Below are 19,430 nucleotides of genomic sequence, written 5' to 3'. Positions count from 1 at the left end.
AAGAGGTGATGAAGCCAAAACAGCGTTGCACTCAACCTACCAGCAGATCCCGCCGTTGCACCCACACTTGGCACTCCAGAGGGGGCTATGTCTACTAGTGCATTCTGCACCTTCCGACGGAACTGTTTAGCAGGGCCTAATGCTGGCAACAAGCGCAGGAAACTCTATTCCTAACAGCAAAACTCATGGAGGCGCAATGCAGAACCGCATCCGTGTTCGGAGCCCCTCCACTGCCAGATGAACTCCTGCTCCTGTGGGGTAAAGGCTTCCCATTCACAGGCATTGGCTGAAGTGGTTTGGCATAACACAGCAGATCCCTCATAGCAATGTGTCTTATTTCAGTTTATTTTCTGTTGTATATTTAATTATGCACTTGGCAATGCATATCTAGGGCTGCCCTTATCTACACATGTGCTCTTCTTGGGCCTCAGTCATAGTTTAGTCTAATTTCCCAGTGGTTTCTCTTTCATGTTAATAACTACAGTTCTATCTTAGAGTGTATATAATTCTCTCTCTGACCACCCATGTAGAATTGTGTTCATGATGTCTTTAATTATTTTCTCTAACAAATGCGGTGTTCCTTATGACGCGTTTAAATGTGCAGTTCCTTAACCTTAACATGTTTCAAAATGTAGGACAGTATAATGCTTTTTGTGGCAATACAAGCTAGTTTGTAATTATTCGCACAATAAAAATAAAGAATTAAAATATTGGTGATAATAAAGCTGAGATTTAGCACCGGATTGTTCAAAGGAGAGATCCCAGCTGCATTATGGCAGTTGCAGTTTTTACAAAAGGGTCACTTTTGGCTACTCCTGATTTAGTACAATGATTTTATCCCTGGCAATGTGTGACTGACTTAATGATTGTATTCCTGGCATTGTGTGACTGACTCGATTGTATTCCTGGCACTGTGTGACTGACTTAATGATTGTATTCCTGACAATGTGTGACTCACTCAGTGATTGTATTCCTGGCACTGTGTGACTGACTCAGTGATTGTATTCCTGGCACTGTGTGACTGACTCAATGATTGTATTCCTGGCACTGTGTGACTGACTCAGTGATTGTATTCCTGGCACTGTGTGACTGACTCAGTGATTGTATTCCTGGCTCTGTGTGACTGATTCAATGATTGTATTCCTGGCACTGTGTGACTGACTCAATGATTGTATCCCTGGGATTGTGTTACTGACTCAGTGATTGTATTCCTGGCACTGTGTGACTGACTCAGTGATTGTATTCCTGGCACTGTGTGACTGACTCAATGATTGTATTCCTGGCACTGTGTGACTGACTCAATGATTGTATTCCTGGCACTGTGTGACTGACTCAGTGATTGTATTCCTGGCACTGTGTGACTGACTCAATGATTGTATTCCTGGCACTGTGTGACTGACTCAGTGATTGTATTCCTGGCACAGTGTGACTCACTCAGTGATTGTATTCCTGGCACTGTGTGACTGACTCAATGATTGTATTCCTGGCACTGTGTGACTGACTCAGTGATTGTATTCCTGTGTTGCGGTCACCGGCCCGCCGAGCCTCACGGCCGTGCCCGACCGGCACGACCGTACCGACTACACAAGCTTACCTGCTCGTCGGCGAGCCGGGAACCGCACACTCACTTCTTCCGGGCATCACGCCCGAATCCAATATGGCGCCGACCACGTGGTCGCGTCTATGGATAGCCCCGCCCCCGAGAGTTATACGCACGTTTTGGGGTCAGAGGTCGCCCTCTGACCAATCATAGCCTAGAGAGGGGTATTTAAACCCCTAGCTTTTCCCAGAACTTTGCCCTGTCGTGGTTTCAGTTTCCTGGTTTCCCGAGAGTGCTATTTCCGTGTTTCTGATTTCCTGGTATCCTGATCCTTGGCGTTTCCCTGATTATTCTGATCTCTGGTTTCCCTGACTTGGCTTGTTTTATCGGTATTGAGTATTTTCTGGCTTCCTTGACCTCGGCTTTCCCTTTGACCATTCTCTGTCTCTAGCGTATTAGTCCGGCCATTCTAAGGTCCGGTTTACGCTCTATCCTGTTATTTTCCTTTTCTTACTTATGTATATATTTACATAGTTTCTGCGTGCTGGACCACATAGTTAGCCGTGACATCCTGGCACTGTGTGACTGACTCAGTGAATGTATTTCCGGCACTGTGTGACTGACTCAATGATTGTATTCCTGGCACTGTGTGACTGACTCAGTGAATGTATTTCCGGCACTGTGTGACTGACTCAATGATTGTATTCCTGGCACTGTGTGACTCACTCAGTGATTGTATTCCTGGCACTGTGTGACTGACCCAATGATTGTATTCCTGACACTGTGTGACTGACTCAATGATTGTATTCCTGGCACTGTGTGACTGACTCAATGATTGTATCCTTGGCACTATGTGACTGACTCAATGATTGTATTCCTGGCACTGTGTGACTGACCCAATGATTGTATTCCTGACACTGTGTGACTGACTCAATGATTGTATTCCTGGCACTGTGTGACTGACCCAATGATTGTATTCCTGACACTGTGTGACTGACTCAATGATTGTATTCCTGACACTGTGTGACTGACTCAATGATTGTATTCCTGACACTGTGTGACTCGCTCAGTGATTGTATTCCTGGCACTGTGTGACTGACTCAATGATTGTATCCCTGGCTCTGTGTGACTGACTCAATGAGTGTGTTCCTGGCACTGTGTGACTGACTCAGTGATTGTATCCCTGACACTGTGTGACTGATTCAGTGATTGTATCCCTGGCTCTGTGTGACTGACTCAATGAGTGTGTTCCTGGCACTGTGTGATTGACTCAATGATTGTATTCCTGGCACTATGTGACTGACTCAGTGATTGTATTCCTGGTACTGTGTGATTGACTCAATGATTGTATTCCTAGCACTGTGTGACTCGCTCAGTGATTGTATTCCTGGCACTGTGTGACTGCCTCAATGATTGTATCCCTGTCACTGTGTGACTGACTCAATGATTGTATCCCTGGGATTGTGTGACTGACTCAGTGATTGTATTCCTGGCACTGTGTAACTGACTCAGTGATTGTATTCCTGGCACTGTGTGACTGACTCAATGATTGTATCCCTGTCACTGTGTGACTGACTCAATGATTGTATCCCTGGGATTGTGTGACTGACTCAGTGATTGTATTCCTGGCACTGTGTGACTCAATGATTGTATTCCTGGCACAGTGTGACTCACTCACTGATTGTATTCCTGGCACTGTGTGACTGACTCAGTGATTGTATCCCTGTCACTGTGTGACTGACTCAATGATTGTATCCCTGGGATTGTGTGACTGACTCAGTGATTGTATTCCTGGCACTGTGTGACTCAATGATTGTATTCCTGGCACAGTGTGACTCACTCACTGATTGTATTCCTGGCACTGTGTGACTGACTCAATGATTCTATTCCTGGCACTGTGTGACTGACTCAATGATTGTATAGCTGGCACTGTGTGACTGACTCAATGATTGTATTCCTGGCACTGTGTGACTGACTCAGTGATTGTATCCCTGTCACTGTGTGACTGACCCAATGAATGTATTCCTAGCACTGTGTGACTGACTCAATGATTGTTTTCCTGGCACTGTGTGACTGATCCAATGATTGTATTCCTGGCACTGTGTGACTGACTCAGTGATTGTATTCCTGGCACTGTGTGACTGACTCAATGATTGTATTCCTGGCACTGTGTGACTGACTTAATGATTGTATTCCTGACAATGTGTGACTGAGTCAATGATTGTATTCCTGGCACTGTGTGACTCACTCAGTGATTGTATTCCTGGCACTGTGTGACTGACTCAGTGAATGTATTTCCGGCACTGTGTGACTGACTCAATGATTGTATTCCTGGCACTGTGTGACTGACTCAATGATTGTATTCCTGGCACTGTGTGACTGACTCAATGATTGTATTCCTGGCACTGTGTGACTGACTCAGTGATTGTATTCCTGGCTCGGTGTGACTGACTCAATGATTGTATTCCTGGCACAGTGAGACTGACTCAGTGATTGCATTCCTGGCACTGTGTGACTGACTCAGTGATTGCATTCCTGGCACTGTGTGACTCACTCAGTGATTGTATTTATGGGATTGTGACAATGAAATCAATATGTGTTCATGGAACTGATTTGGTGCTTCTGTAATATAACATAATGTGTGTATCTTTGCAGACACACATACACAAAGAAGGAATAATGGCAGTCGCAGCTGAAAGGGGTAGGTATGTTTTTGCATTTCTAGCTTTTGGTATTTATTTCAGCGAAATTCCAACTCAAGCAAAATGAGTATTTCATAAAGTTTCGCACTTTACAAAATACGTAATAACTTTTTGCTGGTGGTGTGTTACAGTGCCGCTTTAAATCTTTCATTAGAACAGACAGTCTGACTCAATATCTGCTAGAGAATTATACAAATGACATTAGATTACAGAAAATTCAATCAGAGTTCTCTGACAGAGTTACATCCCCGTATAGCCCTGATCTGGGTGAACAACATATCCAAAAATCACCCAGATCAGAGCAGGGGTTCAAAAGTTTCATGGAAGTCTCTTTTTGACCGGCTGCAAGCATGGCTTCATGCCCATAAAGTTCCAGGGAATTAGGGCCAGCAGTCGGCCTCTCTTTGTGGAGTACAAAAGTACTTACATTACATGAATGGAGCCTTTTGAAGTGTATTGGGCAAGGTATATTAGACGGCCCATAGTCACAGGGTAGGAGGCAAGCAAACAGGCCCCTCCAAAAACTTGTGGAAAACTCACAGAAAAAGGGGAGTTTGTCACACAACACAAATAAAGGGTTAAAGATAAACACAGGGTCAGTAACAAACTACAGTCAATACCAGAATATACTCAAGGAATCAAGAAACGTAATAAAGGGTACTGGGAACAGAAACCAAAATAGGGCACTGCAGATAGGGCCAGGAAAGTTTAAAAATCTTTGTTACATTTGATTGGTTCATGTCATGCCTGGAACCCCAAGACATGTGTGAATCAGGGCATCAGAATGACATAGACCAATGGAAGCCGGAAGTGACGTTTGGCTCCCAGTTCCCCTCTAAGAACGTGGTCATGACGCAAGCAGTGTTCTTTACTATACTATTCAGCCAACCAACCAACCAATCATGATAGCTGGCGCGTGGCCTCCTTGGCGACAGGAGTGTTCAAGCCGCACGTGGCTCGCTTGAATGCAGATGTGCTCGAGCTATGTGCGGCTCGAGCAGAGGACCCTGGCCAGCATGAGGACCAGGTAAGTAATGTGTAGCGGTACTTACCCACTCCAGAGGCCGGCCGGGGTCCTCTGTTCTCGTTGCGCGCGGTCCTGCTTCTGCACGAGCCGCGCGCGGCTCATCCGATGGCGAAATCAGGAAGGCGGGCAGTGATCGCGAGAAGCGGTCACGTGTCCCGCCTGACTCTAAGAGCGCGCCGCGTGTCTCGGGCGGGCTCTTAAAGGGAGAGTGGAAGCCGAAATTTGAAACGGTCTCCCATTGGCCCCTGTCATGCCACATTCCCCATACACTCACGTTTTGGGGGCGTGGATATGACAGGGGCCAATCAAAGTGAACTCTAGGGTATTTATACTCACCTGTTCCTTAGTACCTTGCCCTATCGTGGTTTCTGTTCAGTTCCCTTTAGTGCTTGTATCGTTCAGTTGTTTTTTTGGTGCTTGACCTTGGCTTTGTTCCTGACTCCGCTTTCTCTTTATCCTTGCTTGTCTAGTCCGCCGGTTTGCTCTCCTGTGTACCAGTCCTTGGCTTGTTCTACTTTACGCTTTCTCTCTGTTCCCTTGACCTCGGCTTGTTCTGGACTCTGTCTTTTCTTGTACTCGTCTAAGTCCGGCCATTCTAAGGTCCGGTAAGACGTATCTTGTTTTCTTGCCTCTAGACTATCTGGACTATTCTTGCGTGTTGGGGTATATTACCGTGACATAATGTTAGACTACCAGCAGGCACACCGACTAAGTTGAGAGACTCACCAGCAGGCCAACCCTAAGATGGAGGCACTAAAGAAGCCTCAGTAGGACAACAGAGCATCGCACAGGGTGACCCGTCCCTGCGGCCCTTACATCTGAGTTTGGAGCTGACATCACCTGATACTTCTGATGGATTGGCACTGGTTACCCAGTGAGATATCCAGAACCTATTAAAAGATATCTGAAGTTTTTGAGAGATGACCTGATCAAAGCAAAAGTGCAAGCATTCACAAACCGGGTGCGAGCATCAGAAGAGGACATTATCAATTTTTGCCAGGGTATGTCTACCATGAGGAACTCAATACAAAGTGTTCAAACCCCATATCTCCTGTCTGCATTAGATGACAGAACAAGGCGCAACAACTTGAAAATTAGATGCATATCAGACACAGTCTTCATGGAGGAGTTACCACATTACGTGAGGAGCCCATTGGCTTCTTTCATGCCCCCAGCTCAAAACAAAAGGCTCTCTCTATCACTCTAGATTGGATATTCCAGTCAGTCAGGGCGCCAATCTCTGCAGCGAGAAACATAATCCGATGCTCACTCTCACAAGATAAGAGATCTCTCTAGACAGCACTACAAGGAAAGATGCCTTTTAATTTTAAGGTTCCTGCCTCACTATCTAGGTACACTGTGCAGTGGCAATGATCTCTCAATTTTGTTACAAGCCAACTGCAACCAGCCGGAGTGGAATATAGGTGGATGACAATGGAACTGTGCATAAAATAATAGCAACTATGTAAGCACCTGCCCAACTGAGGGCCTTAAGAATGTCTGTGTCCAACATGGAATCTGGCACTCTGCAAAGCACTCACACCTGGGATCCGACTACCATAATCCCCTTCATTCCTCCAATGTTCCAATGTGCAAATCATTACAGAAAGGAAAAAGGAGTTAAGTCATGTGAAAAGACATCAGAAATGCAATTGGGACATAAACTCCTGATAAAACAAAAAATGTTTTAAGTAAGAAAATCATGCTTGACTAACATGAGGTTTCTAAAGGATCTAACAAGGCATGGTGAACTTACTGGACATGTTATATGCAATGCTAACATAGTGGCCTGAATGCCCTTGAATAGTACAACAACATTGGAACAGCATAACTACGAGCCACTGAAAACTATAGGCACTTATTCTTAACTGCACCTACTGGAGCATTGGAGAAGAGTGAGTGTAAAAGAAAAAAATAGCGCCTTTACGACTCCGCCCCCCACCATTGACCAATACATGAAATCACTTGGAACTGTTTTCAATATGATGACATGTTGAACAAATAAAGAGATTGACCAAAAATAAACACAACAGGTACACACCAAATATAATGGTCGTATCTCAGGGTTTCAGCTACCTCAGCCTTACCTTTTCTTATTCTACAACTACTTCAAAAGTGAGTCACCTTTACCGAATCCTACACTACAGGACATTGCTCGGAGCAATAAATAATTTACCCAATATCTTCCAAAGGCATTTCTTTCATGTGTTTATGACATGGCCAACTAACAAGTTACAGCAGTGGCTCGCCATGATAATACTGACGTTACTTCGGTACGTTACCCACAATGCTCACCCAATCAAAATCTGGGTAAGCATAATGAGAAATGTACATGGATTGCTCGGGGGTGGGGGTAAAGGGGGTACCACAATTTGATGTCTTCTGCCAGCATATTGTGTGAGCTGGTGTCAGGCACAAAATTTGTACGGGATTTACATTAGCCACCTGAAATTCCTATTCAAGGCTGACTAATGACAAGGTCGAAGGTAAAGATACACCTGCAGAAGCAGAGCGGTTAGACTCGTTATGTGCAGCGTTTCATAGTGAAATGCTGAACAAACAGACCCCTGGCACCAAGTGGTCATGGTATTTGGAATAACAGAATAACCAGAGCCCTTTAATTGGTGTAAATTTTTGGCCCTGCATGTATTAACGTATGTTTCTTCTTGTTTCTTCAGCATATTATCGTTTTCTGGTTCTTTTCTTCAACTGCCTGCTCATGTTTGGCTCTTATTTCTGTTTTGATCTCCCGAGTGTACTTCAGGATCAGTTTCAGGGGGTGAGTATCTAGTGAGTCAACAAGACAGCACTGACCGCTTAATATTGTGTAAACAAAATGTTTAGTAATGTATTTCTTTATTACGAATCTTCGATCGTAGCCAAATCTAGAAAGATATGTTTATACAGAAGTGAACCCTCGGGAAATATGGAGGTAGAATAAATAATATCTATTGTGGATGATTGGAACAGGCTATAGATTAACTGTCCAAAGACCATCCATTAAACATCCAAAGGGACACTATAGTCACCAGAACAACTACAACTCAGACATCCCAACTTGCAAAACCTAATTTTAGGGAGGTGGCTGCCACACCCTACCCCCATGTGCACCCCCACCTACCGCCCCCATGTGGGCCTCCACACACAGTCAGAAACACACAACCTATTACAACTATTTACACACAGACACATGCACACAACTTGACACACAGATACATGCACTGTAACATACACACACAGATACCCACACTGGCACATACACACAAATACGCAAACACTCAGTAACACACACTGGCACATACACACACTGATGCATACATCCAAACAGATATGCCCATACTGACACATACACACAAATATGCACAATGGCACAGACACACAGATACACTGAGGCCCACGGCCGCGGGGCCCTGGATGAATTGATGTCGGGGGTGAGGAGCATGGCCCAGGAGGAAGGAGAGGCGTCCGGTCAGTCTGTGGCATCTGGCGGACGGAGGGCCAGGAGATCGCGGCCTCCGTCGCGCCTTTCCCCGAGCCCAGTCCGGCAGCGTGACCAGAGGCATAGTGGCGGCTTGGCCGCGCCCTTAGAGCGGCCATCGGTCCCCAGGAGGCGAAGGAGCCGGACTGTTACTGGTGTCCGGGCCCAAGATGGCGGCTGCGGCAATGGCGGAGGTGAGGCCGGAAGATCGCGCAGCCCGCGCTCTTCTCTTCTGGCCCAACCGGATTGACGTCAGCGCGCACGCCGAGCGTGCGCACGTCGGAGGAGAACGCCAGGACGCAAGGCGCGTACGTAACGGCATCGCACAGGAGAGCGCGGCCGTCACAGGCCTTGCGTTCCACCGTGCGTTCCACGGGGATTACGCCGGTGCTGGAGCCGGCTGGCAGCAGTGACCACAGCGGAAGAGTGCGGTCGGGCCAGGAGGCTGACCGTGGGTCCCCCCATACCTCGGCAGGGTCCAGTTCTGGATCGGAGGAGGAGGCATCCTAGCATCCTCAGGCAGCCACAGGTGTGAGTGTTGCACCAGCGCTTGGGTTGCGCTGGCGGTAGACAGGAGTAGTGGTGGGTTTGGGGGGGGAAGAGGTGCTGGGATTGCTTAGGGCAGTTTTAGAGAGGCTCCCAGGCCCAGCTGCTAGCGCGCTCCCTTCCCAGTCAGGGGATATGAGTAGGCAAGTGGGGGTGCTCTCTGGGGAAGTGCGGGGGTGCTTGCTGGGTTGCGTATTGTCCCCCCATGTATGCATGTGGCGTTAGAGGTTAAGGAGAAGATCGTAAAAGGTGAGTACGTAGATGTACTGTCCCTGGTCCCTCCGGACCGGGAGTCAGTGGATAGACCGCGATGGGGGGAGGCGGCAGACGGCGAGAAGGGCAAGCAGCTGCCGCGTACGTTTGGCAACTGGCTTCAAGGGTTCTCCATATTTGCGAGCGTGCTGACGCGGGCCTTCCCTGAGAAGGCACCAGCGTTGTTTGGATACTTAGACCTGATATGGGGGGCATACAAGGTTTATGGGGGTCAATGTTGGTTCCGCTATGACCAACAATTTCGCTAGAAGATGGCGGTGTGTCCGGGTATGGACTTTGGGGTACAGGACGGGAGCCTTTGGCTCTTGTTGATGACCCCCAGTCGTCCATCCCCCTTTCCTGGAGCTGCCGGCGCACCGTCCAGTGCGCCGGCTGGGCAGCGCAGGGGCGTCTGTTGGCTCTACAATGAGAGCCATTGCAAGTGGTTTGGATCGTGTCGATTCAGACACGAGTGCTCTCATTATGGAGGGGCCCACCCGGCCTTGCGCTGCTTCAAGAAGGGTAGACAAGGAGGGAGGCCCACTAGGGAGGATCTCCCTAGAGGGGAGGACTCCGGTGTGCGTCCTAAGGATGCGCCCTTGGCTCGCCAAGTACCCCAAGCGTAAGGATGCAGAGGTCCTACTGGAGGGGTTTTCGGTAGGGTTTTGGATTCCGTTTGTTCCTTTCGGATTCCCCTTCGTTAGCGGACAATCTGCATTCGGTAGTGGGTAAAGAAGGGATATTAGAGGGGAAGTTGATGAAGGAAGTTTATTTGGGCAGGATGGCCAGCCCATTTGATACGCCGCCATTTCCCAATTTGCGGGTCTCCCCGCTGGGATTGGTCCCTAAGAAGGAGCCTGGATCATTTCGTCTCATTCACCACCTGTCCTACCCGCCAGGCGGGTCGGTGAACGATGACATTGACAGGGAAGTGTCGCACGTTCGCTATGCCTCCTTTGATCGGGCTCTGGAGTTGGTCCGGGAGGCAGGGAGGGGAGCTCAGTTGGCCAAGTCGGACATCGAGTCCGCTTTTCGACTGCTCCCGGTCCACCCAGACTGCTTTCACTTGTTGGGTTGCCGGTTTCAGGGTTCCTTTTTCGTAGATATGTGTTTGCCAATGGGCTGCTATCTCCTGTTCTTATTTTGAGATGTTCGCGTCCTTTTTAGAATGGGTGGTTGCTCAGGTTTCCGGCTTAGCGTCGCTGACTCACTATTTAGATGATTTCTTGTTTGTGGGCCCACGCGTGGGGCTCTTAGATTCATTTAGAGCCGTCGTGTAGGATTTTGGTGTGCCCATTGCGGGGGAAAAGACGGTTGGGCCGGTGGGGGTTCTATCCTACCTGGGTATTGAAGTGGACTCGCGGAGTATGGTTTTTTCGGTTGCTGGAAGAGAAACTGCATCACCTGCTGTGTCTGGTGGATTCGGTTAAGGGAGCGAAAAAGGTACAGCTCCGGCAGTTACAGGCATTGCTAGGGCATCTGAACTTTGCCTGTCGGGTGCTACCGATGGGTAGGGATTTTTGCCGGCGCCTTTCATTAGCGACGGTCGGAGTCAAACAGCTGTTTCACTTCATTCGGATCACCCACAGACATCGAGAGGATCTGCAAGTTTGTTTTGAATATTTTTATTGTTTTCACAATATAAACGCATATATCGAACTGATTCGTAGTAAAGCAAATAGTTGCCCACGCAGGGGCATAAGCGAGAGGATCTGCAAGTTTGGAGCTCATTCTTGGGTAGGTACATGGTCAATCTTGCTGGCTGCACCCAGGGGCGTCCAACATAGATTTGGAGTTGTACACTGACGCATCCGGGGCAGTGGGCTTTGGGGCCTACTTTCAAGGACGATGGTGCGCGGAGGCCTGGCCCCGCCACTAGCTGGAGACCGAATTGGCAGGCAACCTAACGTTCCTGGAGCTCTTTCCCATTGTCGTGGCAGTGGAACTCTGGGGTTCGGAACTGGCAAACCGGAAGGTGGTGGTGCACACAGACAATATGAGTGTTGTCCATGTGATCAACCGGTCGTCATCTTCATCCCCTCCGGTTTTGTCGCTGCTTAGGCGCTTAGTTTTGCTTAGTTTAGAGTGGAATTTGTGGTTGGCTGCGCGGCACGTGCCTGGGGAGTGGAACGTTATAGCCGACTCTCTCTCTCGGTTTCAGTGGGACCGGTTTCGAGAGGCGGCTCCCGAGGTGGCCCGGACTGGAACCTCATGCCCGGCGGGCGTCTGGGACCTGGTTTCCACAATCTGAGCCGGTTGGTGAGGGGGTCGCTGGCTGCGTCCACATGGAGATCGTACTCTACAGTATGGCGGAGATGGACGGATGTTTGCAGGGGTAGGGAAGTGTCCTCGGAGGAAGGTAGGTTGTCGGCTACGCTGGCTTTTTTGGAGTTGCTATGTGAGGAGGGTAAGTCGGCAGCAGCGGCCGAGAGAACATTATCGGCCTTGTCCTTCCTGTTCTAGTGGTGTGGGTGGCAGGATGCTACTAAGGCGTTCTGCGTCGCGCGGGTCATGAAGGGATGGAAGAGAGATCGCAGGCCGGACGCTCGGTGTCCCATCTCCTATGAGATCCTGTGCAAACTGTTGGAGCGCAGATCTGCGTGTCGCACTATGAGGTGTTCCTGTTTCGGGCCGCGTTTGCAATTTGCTTCTTTGCCGCCCTGCGGGTCGGCGAGTTGGTGGCCCCAAGTACCAGGGCGCCAGCCGCCTTGCAAATGGCGGATAGTAAGGTTTCTACGGGGGACGTCGCGTTGTGCATCCGGAGGTCAAAGACGGATCAGATGGGGGTGGGCGCCTCGGTCCGGATTCAGGCTACTGGTCAGCTGTTTTGCCCGGTCAGGTTGCTGTGGGAGTTCTTGGAGGTACGTGGGAGGGCAGCAGGGTCGCTGTTCAGGCATCGGGATGGGTCCTCACTCAGCCGATTTCAATTCGCCAGAGTGCTTCAGGCGGGCGTGATAAACATTGGATTGTCTCCCGGATGTTATACTACGCACTCCTTCAGGATTGGAGCGGCTACTCAGGCCAGTATGCTGGGTCTTCCATCAGAGGCTCTCAAGCTGATGGCAATCGGGGCGGTTCCAGCTCTATGTGCGCCCTCACTTGCTTTAGGCCAGTGGCGCAGCGTAGTTATGGTTTCGTTGTTTCGTTGTAGGTTCTTCCCCGCGTTTTGTATGGATAATTGGACATTCCTTTGTGTATTGGGCAGCTAGAAGGGCCGAGAGTAGACCCTATGGCTGGAACCTTGGTTTTCCATACGAGATAGCAAGGGTACGTTGGAGGGGTATCCGGGGGCTGTCTTGGGATGGGTTATATGCTGAGCTGGTTCAGCTCAGGCGCTACGTGTCGGGGCTGGTTACCCTGGTTATTCACGTGGGCGGGAGCGATGTCGGACGGCGACGGTCGGTGGACCTGGTGCACGCGATGCGGCATGACGTGGCCCGCTGTGTCGCGTTGTTCGGGGACCTGACCCTCGTCTGGTCCGAGATTGTGCCCCGCCCGGTCTGGCGAACTGGGAAAGGGTAAGGCCCTGGAGCGCTATAGGCGGAAGGTCAATATGACCATGTCCCGGTTCGTACGCCGCCTGGGTGGGATTGTAGTGAGGCACGTTGAATTGGAGGGGGACAATGATGCACTCATGAGGCGAGATGGGGTGCACCTGTCCCCCATTGGGCTGGACATTTTTAACACGGGCCTGCAAGCAGGAATTGAGGAGGCGCTGTCGGCGGGGGGGCGCGATGCCCGCGCAGTGTAGTGCACGAGGAGGGGCATCGCGGTGGCGGATTCCCTGGACAGCGCAGAGGAAGAAAGGACATTGGGGAGGTGGCTGATGGCGAGGAGCTGCCTGTCGAGGCTCATGGTACCGAATGTGTGTGAGAACTGCCTGTTGGGCAAACACCCAACAGCTGGCAGATTTGGACTGAGCAAAATTGTTAAGTTAAATAAAGCTGTGGCCGTTGCCCTTATCCACAAGAATGAGGTGTCACGTGTATTATTGGGGGGCAACATGTTGATGGTTGGGACTGGTTGGGTCAGCATTGAATGTCATATTGTGTGTGTAATTTTCGGAATATTACACATGGTGTGCAGGTTTCAGGGAGCCATATTAAATATGCTGGAGTCTCCCGGACCTAACGGGAGACTTGGGATTTCTGATAACTTGACCCTGAGGATGACTTTTGCCCGAATGCTTCATAACACCACAACAATACTGTTAAATAAAATGAAAGGGAGGGAGGGCTGGGTCCGTCTGCACAGTTCCTGTTTCAATACACTCTGACAGGATTGCACTTGCACTTCTAATTTTCATACTGTCCCACTTTCCCGCTCTTTTTATGCTTGCGACCTTCAACCAATCCCAGGCCAGCTCCAGTTCCCAGCAATAGCTGTGTCTAACTGACCAACTGCCACAACATTTAAAACTTCCTCACATTCAAATCCCAGACCAGGCACATTAACTCCTTCTTGCCACCATACCAATATGCCACATTGCTTAGTGCCTGTGGCTTCTATGTATTGTTTTATATTTTTGTTTTCTATGCTGCCTCCTTGCCTCCCATACATTATTTTTGAAAGTTGTGGAACCAGTCTGTTTGAGATGGTCCACCACAGAACCAAGGGGTTTTAGCCCTCCGATATAATACAGTGGAAAATGTGGTGTAATTAAAACTTCACTTTTAAATCATTCATATTAAAATGAAGAATCTATCAAAAACGAGCACATCATCTAAACAAAGGTACATAAATCACCCGTGATCTTCCCACACACTAAAAGAGAGGAAAAAAGGAAGAAGAAAAATAAATAGGAAAGAGATAGTGAACCATAAGAGAAACCTATGTTCTACTTAGTACAGTACACAATTTGTATCAATAATCCCATTTGGTAAAAGGAATTGCAGTTTATAGACTGTTCACCAGGGCCGGCCTTAGGCCTGTGCGAAAAATCTTCACAGCGCCCTCCCTTCCCCCTTCCCATCCCCCACTCCTTCCCCCCTCCTTCCCCCTTCCCACACACCCTGACACACGCGCACACACAACACATGCAGGCAGTCACACACAGACAGACAGCCACACACAAACACACAGACATAGAATGTGACGGCAAATAAGAATTCGGCCCATCTAGTCTGCCCAGTCAGTCACATACACAGGCAGACAGACACACACACACACAGGCAGACAGACACACACACACACACACAAACACACACAGGTAGGCAGCCACACACACAGGCAGGCAGTCACACACAGACAGCTACACACAAACACACATGCAGACAGCCAAACACACAGAGGCAGACAACCACACACACACACACATGCAGTGACACACACACTGGCAGACAGCCACGCACACACACACACAGTCACACACACAGACCGTCACACACACAGACAGGCAGACAGTCACACACACACACAGACAGTCACACACACACAGGCAGACAGTCACACACACAGGCAGACAGTCACACAGGCAGTCACACACACACACACACACAGGCAGACAGTCACACACACAGACAGTCACACAGACAGTCACACACACAGACAATCACACACACACAGTCACAAACACAGGCAGACAGTCACACACACAGGCAGACAGTCACACACACAGGCAGTCACACACACACACAGGCAGTCACACACACACAGTCACACACACACAGGCAGACAGTCACACACACAGACAGTCACACAGACAGCCACACACACAGACAATCACACACACAGTCACAAACACAGGCAGACAGTCACACACACAGGCAGACAGTCACACACACAGGCAGTCACACACACACACAGGCAGTCACACACACACACAGTCACACACACACAGGCAGACAGTCACACACACACACAGACAGTCACACACACACAGGCAGACAGTCACACACACACAGACAGTCACACACACAGACAGTCACACACACAGACAGTCACACACACAGACAGTCACACACACACACAGTCACAAACACAGGCAGACAGTCACACACAGACAGTCACACACACACAGTCACAAACACAGGCAGACAGTCACACACACACAGGCAGACAGTCAAACACACAGACACACACAAGCAGACAATCACATAGTTACCTCTGTTCCTTGTGGGGGCAGACAGGCAGTGCAGCTCCTGGATTCTGGTCGTGGGGGGAAACAGGGACTCCTTCCTGCTTCCCCTGAAGCAATAAGACGGCATTTTTTTATTTTTTTTATTTATTTATTTTTTTCTGCCATGTGTGAGCTGTGCTGCCGCAGGGCGCCCCCTGCTCCATGGCGCCCTGTGCATCTGCACAGCTCGCACACCCCTAAGGCCGGCCCTGGGGGTCACTACCAGGGGTGGGGAACCTTCGGCTCTCCAGATGTTTTGGACTACACCTCCCATGATGCTTTGCCAGCATTATTTGTGTAAGAGCATTATGGGGGATGTAGTCCACAACATCTGGAGAGCCGAAGGTTGCCTATCCCTGCGCGGCCTAGTTAGTTGAAACCCATGAACTATCACTATCCAAAACAAAGGGTTATAAAACCACAAACTTGTAACCATATATTAGTATTATTATTTTATTATTTATATAGCGCCAGCAAATTCCATAGCACTGTATCCGCCATCCACACTTCCTCCTTACTTTACTTTTCCAACTTATTTCCCAAACTCTTCTTATGGCAGTTTTATACATTTCTTTCTTCACCCGTACATCTATTACAAACACATCTGAAAACCTGATAAACAATGAAAGCTGCTGGAATATTTAACTAAAAAGGATTTACTGGATAAAATGTATCTAATATTTATTTTCTAGATTACTTTTGTTTTCCTAACTATGTAAAAAAAAATAAAAAAATACCTTAATTTAAGGTCAAAATAGCCAAATTGGAGTCAAGTCAGCTATGCTACCTGTCTGACAACTTTGGCCAAACATTTTCAATTTACTTTCAACTCGTACTTTAATAAATTAGCTTGTTTGTGTGCATCATACCCCTAACTACCTCTTAACCCCTTTAGGAGACTTGACGGAAATATTCCGTCATGATTCCCTTTTATTCCAGAAGTTGTGTCCTTAAGGGGTTAACATCCCTTCCTGGTGTTCTTGATTATAGAAAGAAAGAGATTTGCCTGGTTTTAAGAAAGGACAAAACAATATTTATTTATATAGACCAGCAAAAAGATTAGAACATATTTTTTTTATTTTTTTGTTTTGTCGGTGAAGACTGATTTGAGCTTTATTATGTCTGTAGAACATAACCTGTCAAAATGGGACATCCACTAACCACAGTGGGGGCTGCGTGGAGGGTCTGGGGATGAGCCCTGAAGAGTATAATTTACTCTTTGCCATCTACGCGTGGACGTAAGTACTGATGAATATGTTGAGAAGTTAACAACCCATGGATGAACTAAACTATACACTTCTTAGTTATTTACTAAAGTTTAAATTTCAGGACTTCAAAAGGAAATTTCAATCTAACGTCAAAATAGCCAAAGTGGAACAGTCAAACCTTCCCCAAGACAACGATGGCAATTTGGCTGCTCTGGTCTAAAAGTTAAATTCACTTTGAATTCCCAGCAATACACTTCAGTAAAAAACATGCAATTTCTACCATCACTTGTTAAAATAGTTGTTTTGTAAGCAGGGCCGGACTGGGGATACAAAGCAGCCCTGTAAAAAAAAAAATCTATGCCAGCCCCATAAGTCATTGCGCCATATATTGTCGCAATATATATATATATATATATATATATATATATATATATAGCTTTTTCTAATATAATATATTGGTCCTTTCAGAGTAAAACATTTAATTATACAGTAAGCATACTCACATGCAGACACAGACAATCTCACTGACACACACAAGCTCATTGATACACAGCCTCATAGACAAACAATTTCACTAATATACATAAGCTCATTGACATAAAACACAAGCTCACTCACTAGCAGGCACACACACACATACACATGCAAGCAAGCTCACTAGCAGGCGCACACACACACAGCTTAATGTAGTGGTTCTGGTGTCTATAGCCTGTCCCTGCAGGCTTTTGAATGTAAACACTGACTTTGCAGAGAAAAGGCAGTGTTTACATTGCTTCCTAGTGACACCTCTAGTGACAGACACTCAGACGGTCACTAGAGGCGCTTCCTGTGTCAGTGCGGATTGGCTGAGATCATCAAGCTTGATGATCTCAGTCATAGAGGCAGAGACCAGCACGACGTTGGAAAAAAAAAAGGTGAGTAAAACACTATTTTTAAAAACACACACAGACACCACGACTGACACACACACACACACACACACCACGACTGACACACACACACACCATGACAGACAAAGACACACACACACACACCATGACAGACACACACACATACCATGACAGACACACACACCATGATACAGACACACCGTGACAGACGACACAGACAGACACACAGCATGACACATACAGACACACACACACAGCGTAACACAGACAGACACACAGCATGACACAGACAGACACAAAGCATGACACAGACAGACACACACACACACACAGCATGACACAGACATACACACAGCATGCTACAGACACACACACAGCATGACACAGACACACACACACAGCATGACGCAGACACACACAGCATGACACAGACAGATACACAGCATGACACAGACATACACACAGCATGACACAGACATACACACAGCATGATACAGACACACACACAGCATGACACAGACACACACACACAGCATGACGCAGACACACACAGCATGACACAGACAGACACACACACACAGCATGACACAGACACACACACACACACAGCATGACGCAGACACACACAGCATGACACAGACAGACACACACACACAGCATGACACAGACACATACACACACCATGACAGACAGACACACACACAGCATGGAACACACACAGCATGACACACACACACACTCCCACTGACATACATATTTTTTAGTACCTGTGGGTGGGCAGACTGGTAGCTGTGCTGGCGGCCGCAGGGAGAACTTGAAAGGCGGCCGCAGGGGAAGCTCTTCATGAGGCCGGGAGCAGGCTCTTCTGAGGTAGCAGGCTGTTCTGTCTCTGCTCCCCCTCCCTCGCGCGCAGCTTAATGAGACCGGAGCCGGAATATGACGTCATATTCCGGCCCCGGTCTCTTTCTAGCACGCGAGGGAGGGGGAGCAGAGACAGAACAGCCTGCTCCCCCAGAAGAGCCTGCTCCCGGCCTCATGAAGAGCTTCCCCTGCGGCCGCCTTTCAAGTTCTCCTTGCGGCCGCAGGTCACCCCGGCCCCAGGTGCCGACGGCCCACCGGGAAATTTCCCGGTATCCCGGTGGGCCAGTCCGGCCCTGTTTGTAAGGGCAGAAATGTACATGATTTTTTCCATTCCCTCATTTGCATTTTTATTATTGGGGTAGTGCTAGTTACCATATTTACTTTCATGCATTTGTTTCTCCTGTTTGTGGTTGAATGAGGTTATAGGGATTTGGAGCCTAAGGTTAATGATGTATTTATTTGTCTAATTTGTTGAAATGAATGATGGCTAGATTACTCTTTTTAATTTCATTAATCAGTGATGCCCTTCTGGGGATAGCGGCCGGCTTCCTCATCGATAAACTCGGAAATCTATGTAAGTTAAGTGAAGATGATTGAAATAAACAGGTTTTTTCAAATGTATTTATTTAGAACCCTTCTTTCTTTCCACATTCATAAAAATGTGCCCACACCACTCATTGTGAACATTTGGTACCTCGCTCAGTAATTTGTAATGTCCACTGATGGTCTGTAGATTCCAGCCATTTAACTTACATTTTTGTTTTATTAATAAGAGTCTCTTACTGCAGGATACACATAGTACAAATGG

At 48.0% G+C, this 19,430-nt stretch overlaps 1 protein-coding gene across 1 annotated transcript in view; it reads left to right on the top strand.

Annotated features, from left to right (window-relative positions):
• Window positions 1-19,430, top strand: part of LOC134571922 (major facilitator superfamily domain-containing protein 1-like) — a 45,698-nt gene that overhangs the window by 4,014 nt on the left and 22,254 nt on the right. Inside the window, exons 2-5 of the mRNA XM_063430611.1 lie at window positions 4,196-4,241; window positions 7,948-8,048; window positions 16,792-16,901; window positions 19,141-19,196. Coding sequence (XP_063286681.1) covers window positions 4,220-4,241; window positions 7,948-8,048; window positions 16,792-16,901; window positions 19,141-19,196 — 289 coding nt within the window. The 5' untranslated portion in view covers window positions 4,196-4,219. The remainder of the gene's footprint in view (window positions 1-4,195; window positions 4,242-7,947; window positions 8,049-16,791; window positions 16,902-19,140; window positions 19,197-19,430) is intronic.

This window comes from Pelobates fuscus, chromosome 8, assembly GCF_036172605.1.
Source record: "Pelobates fuscus isolate aPelFus1 chromosome 8, aPelFus1.pri, whole genome shotgun sequence".
NCBI classification, from domain to species: domain Eukaryota; kingdom Metazoa; phylum Chordata; class Amphibia; order Anura; family Pelobatidae; genus Pelobates; species Pelobates fuscus.
Note: the sequence above shows the minus strand (reverse complement) of the source record. Positions and strands in the feature narration are given on the sequence as shown.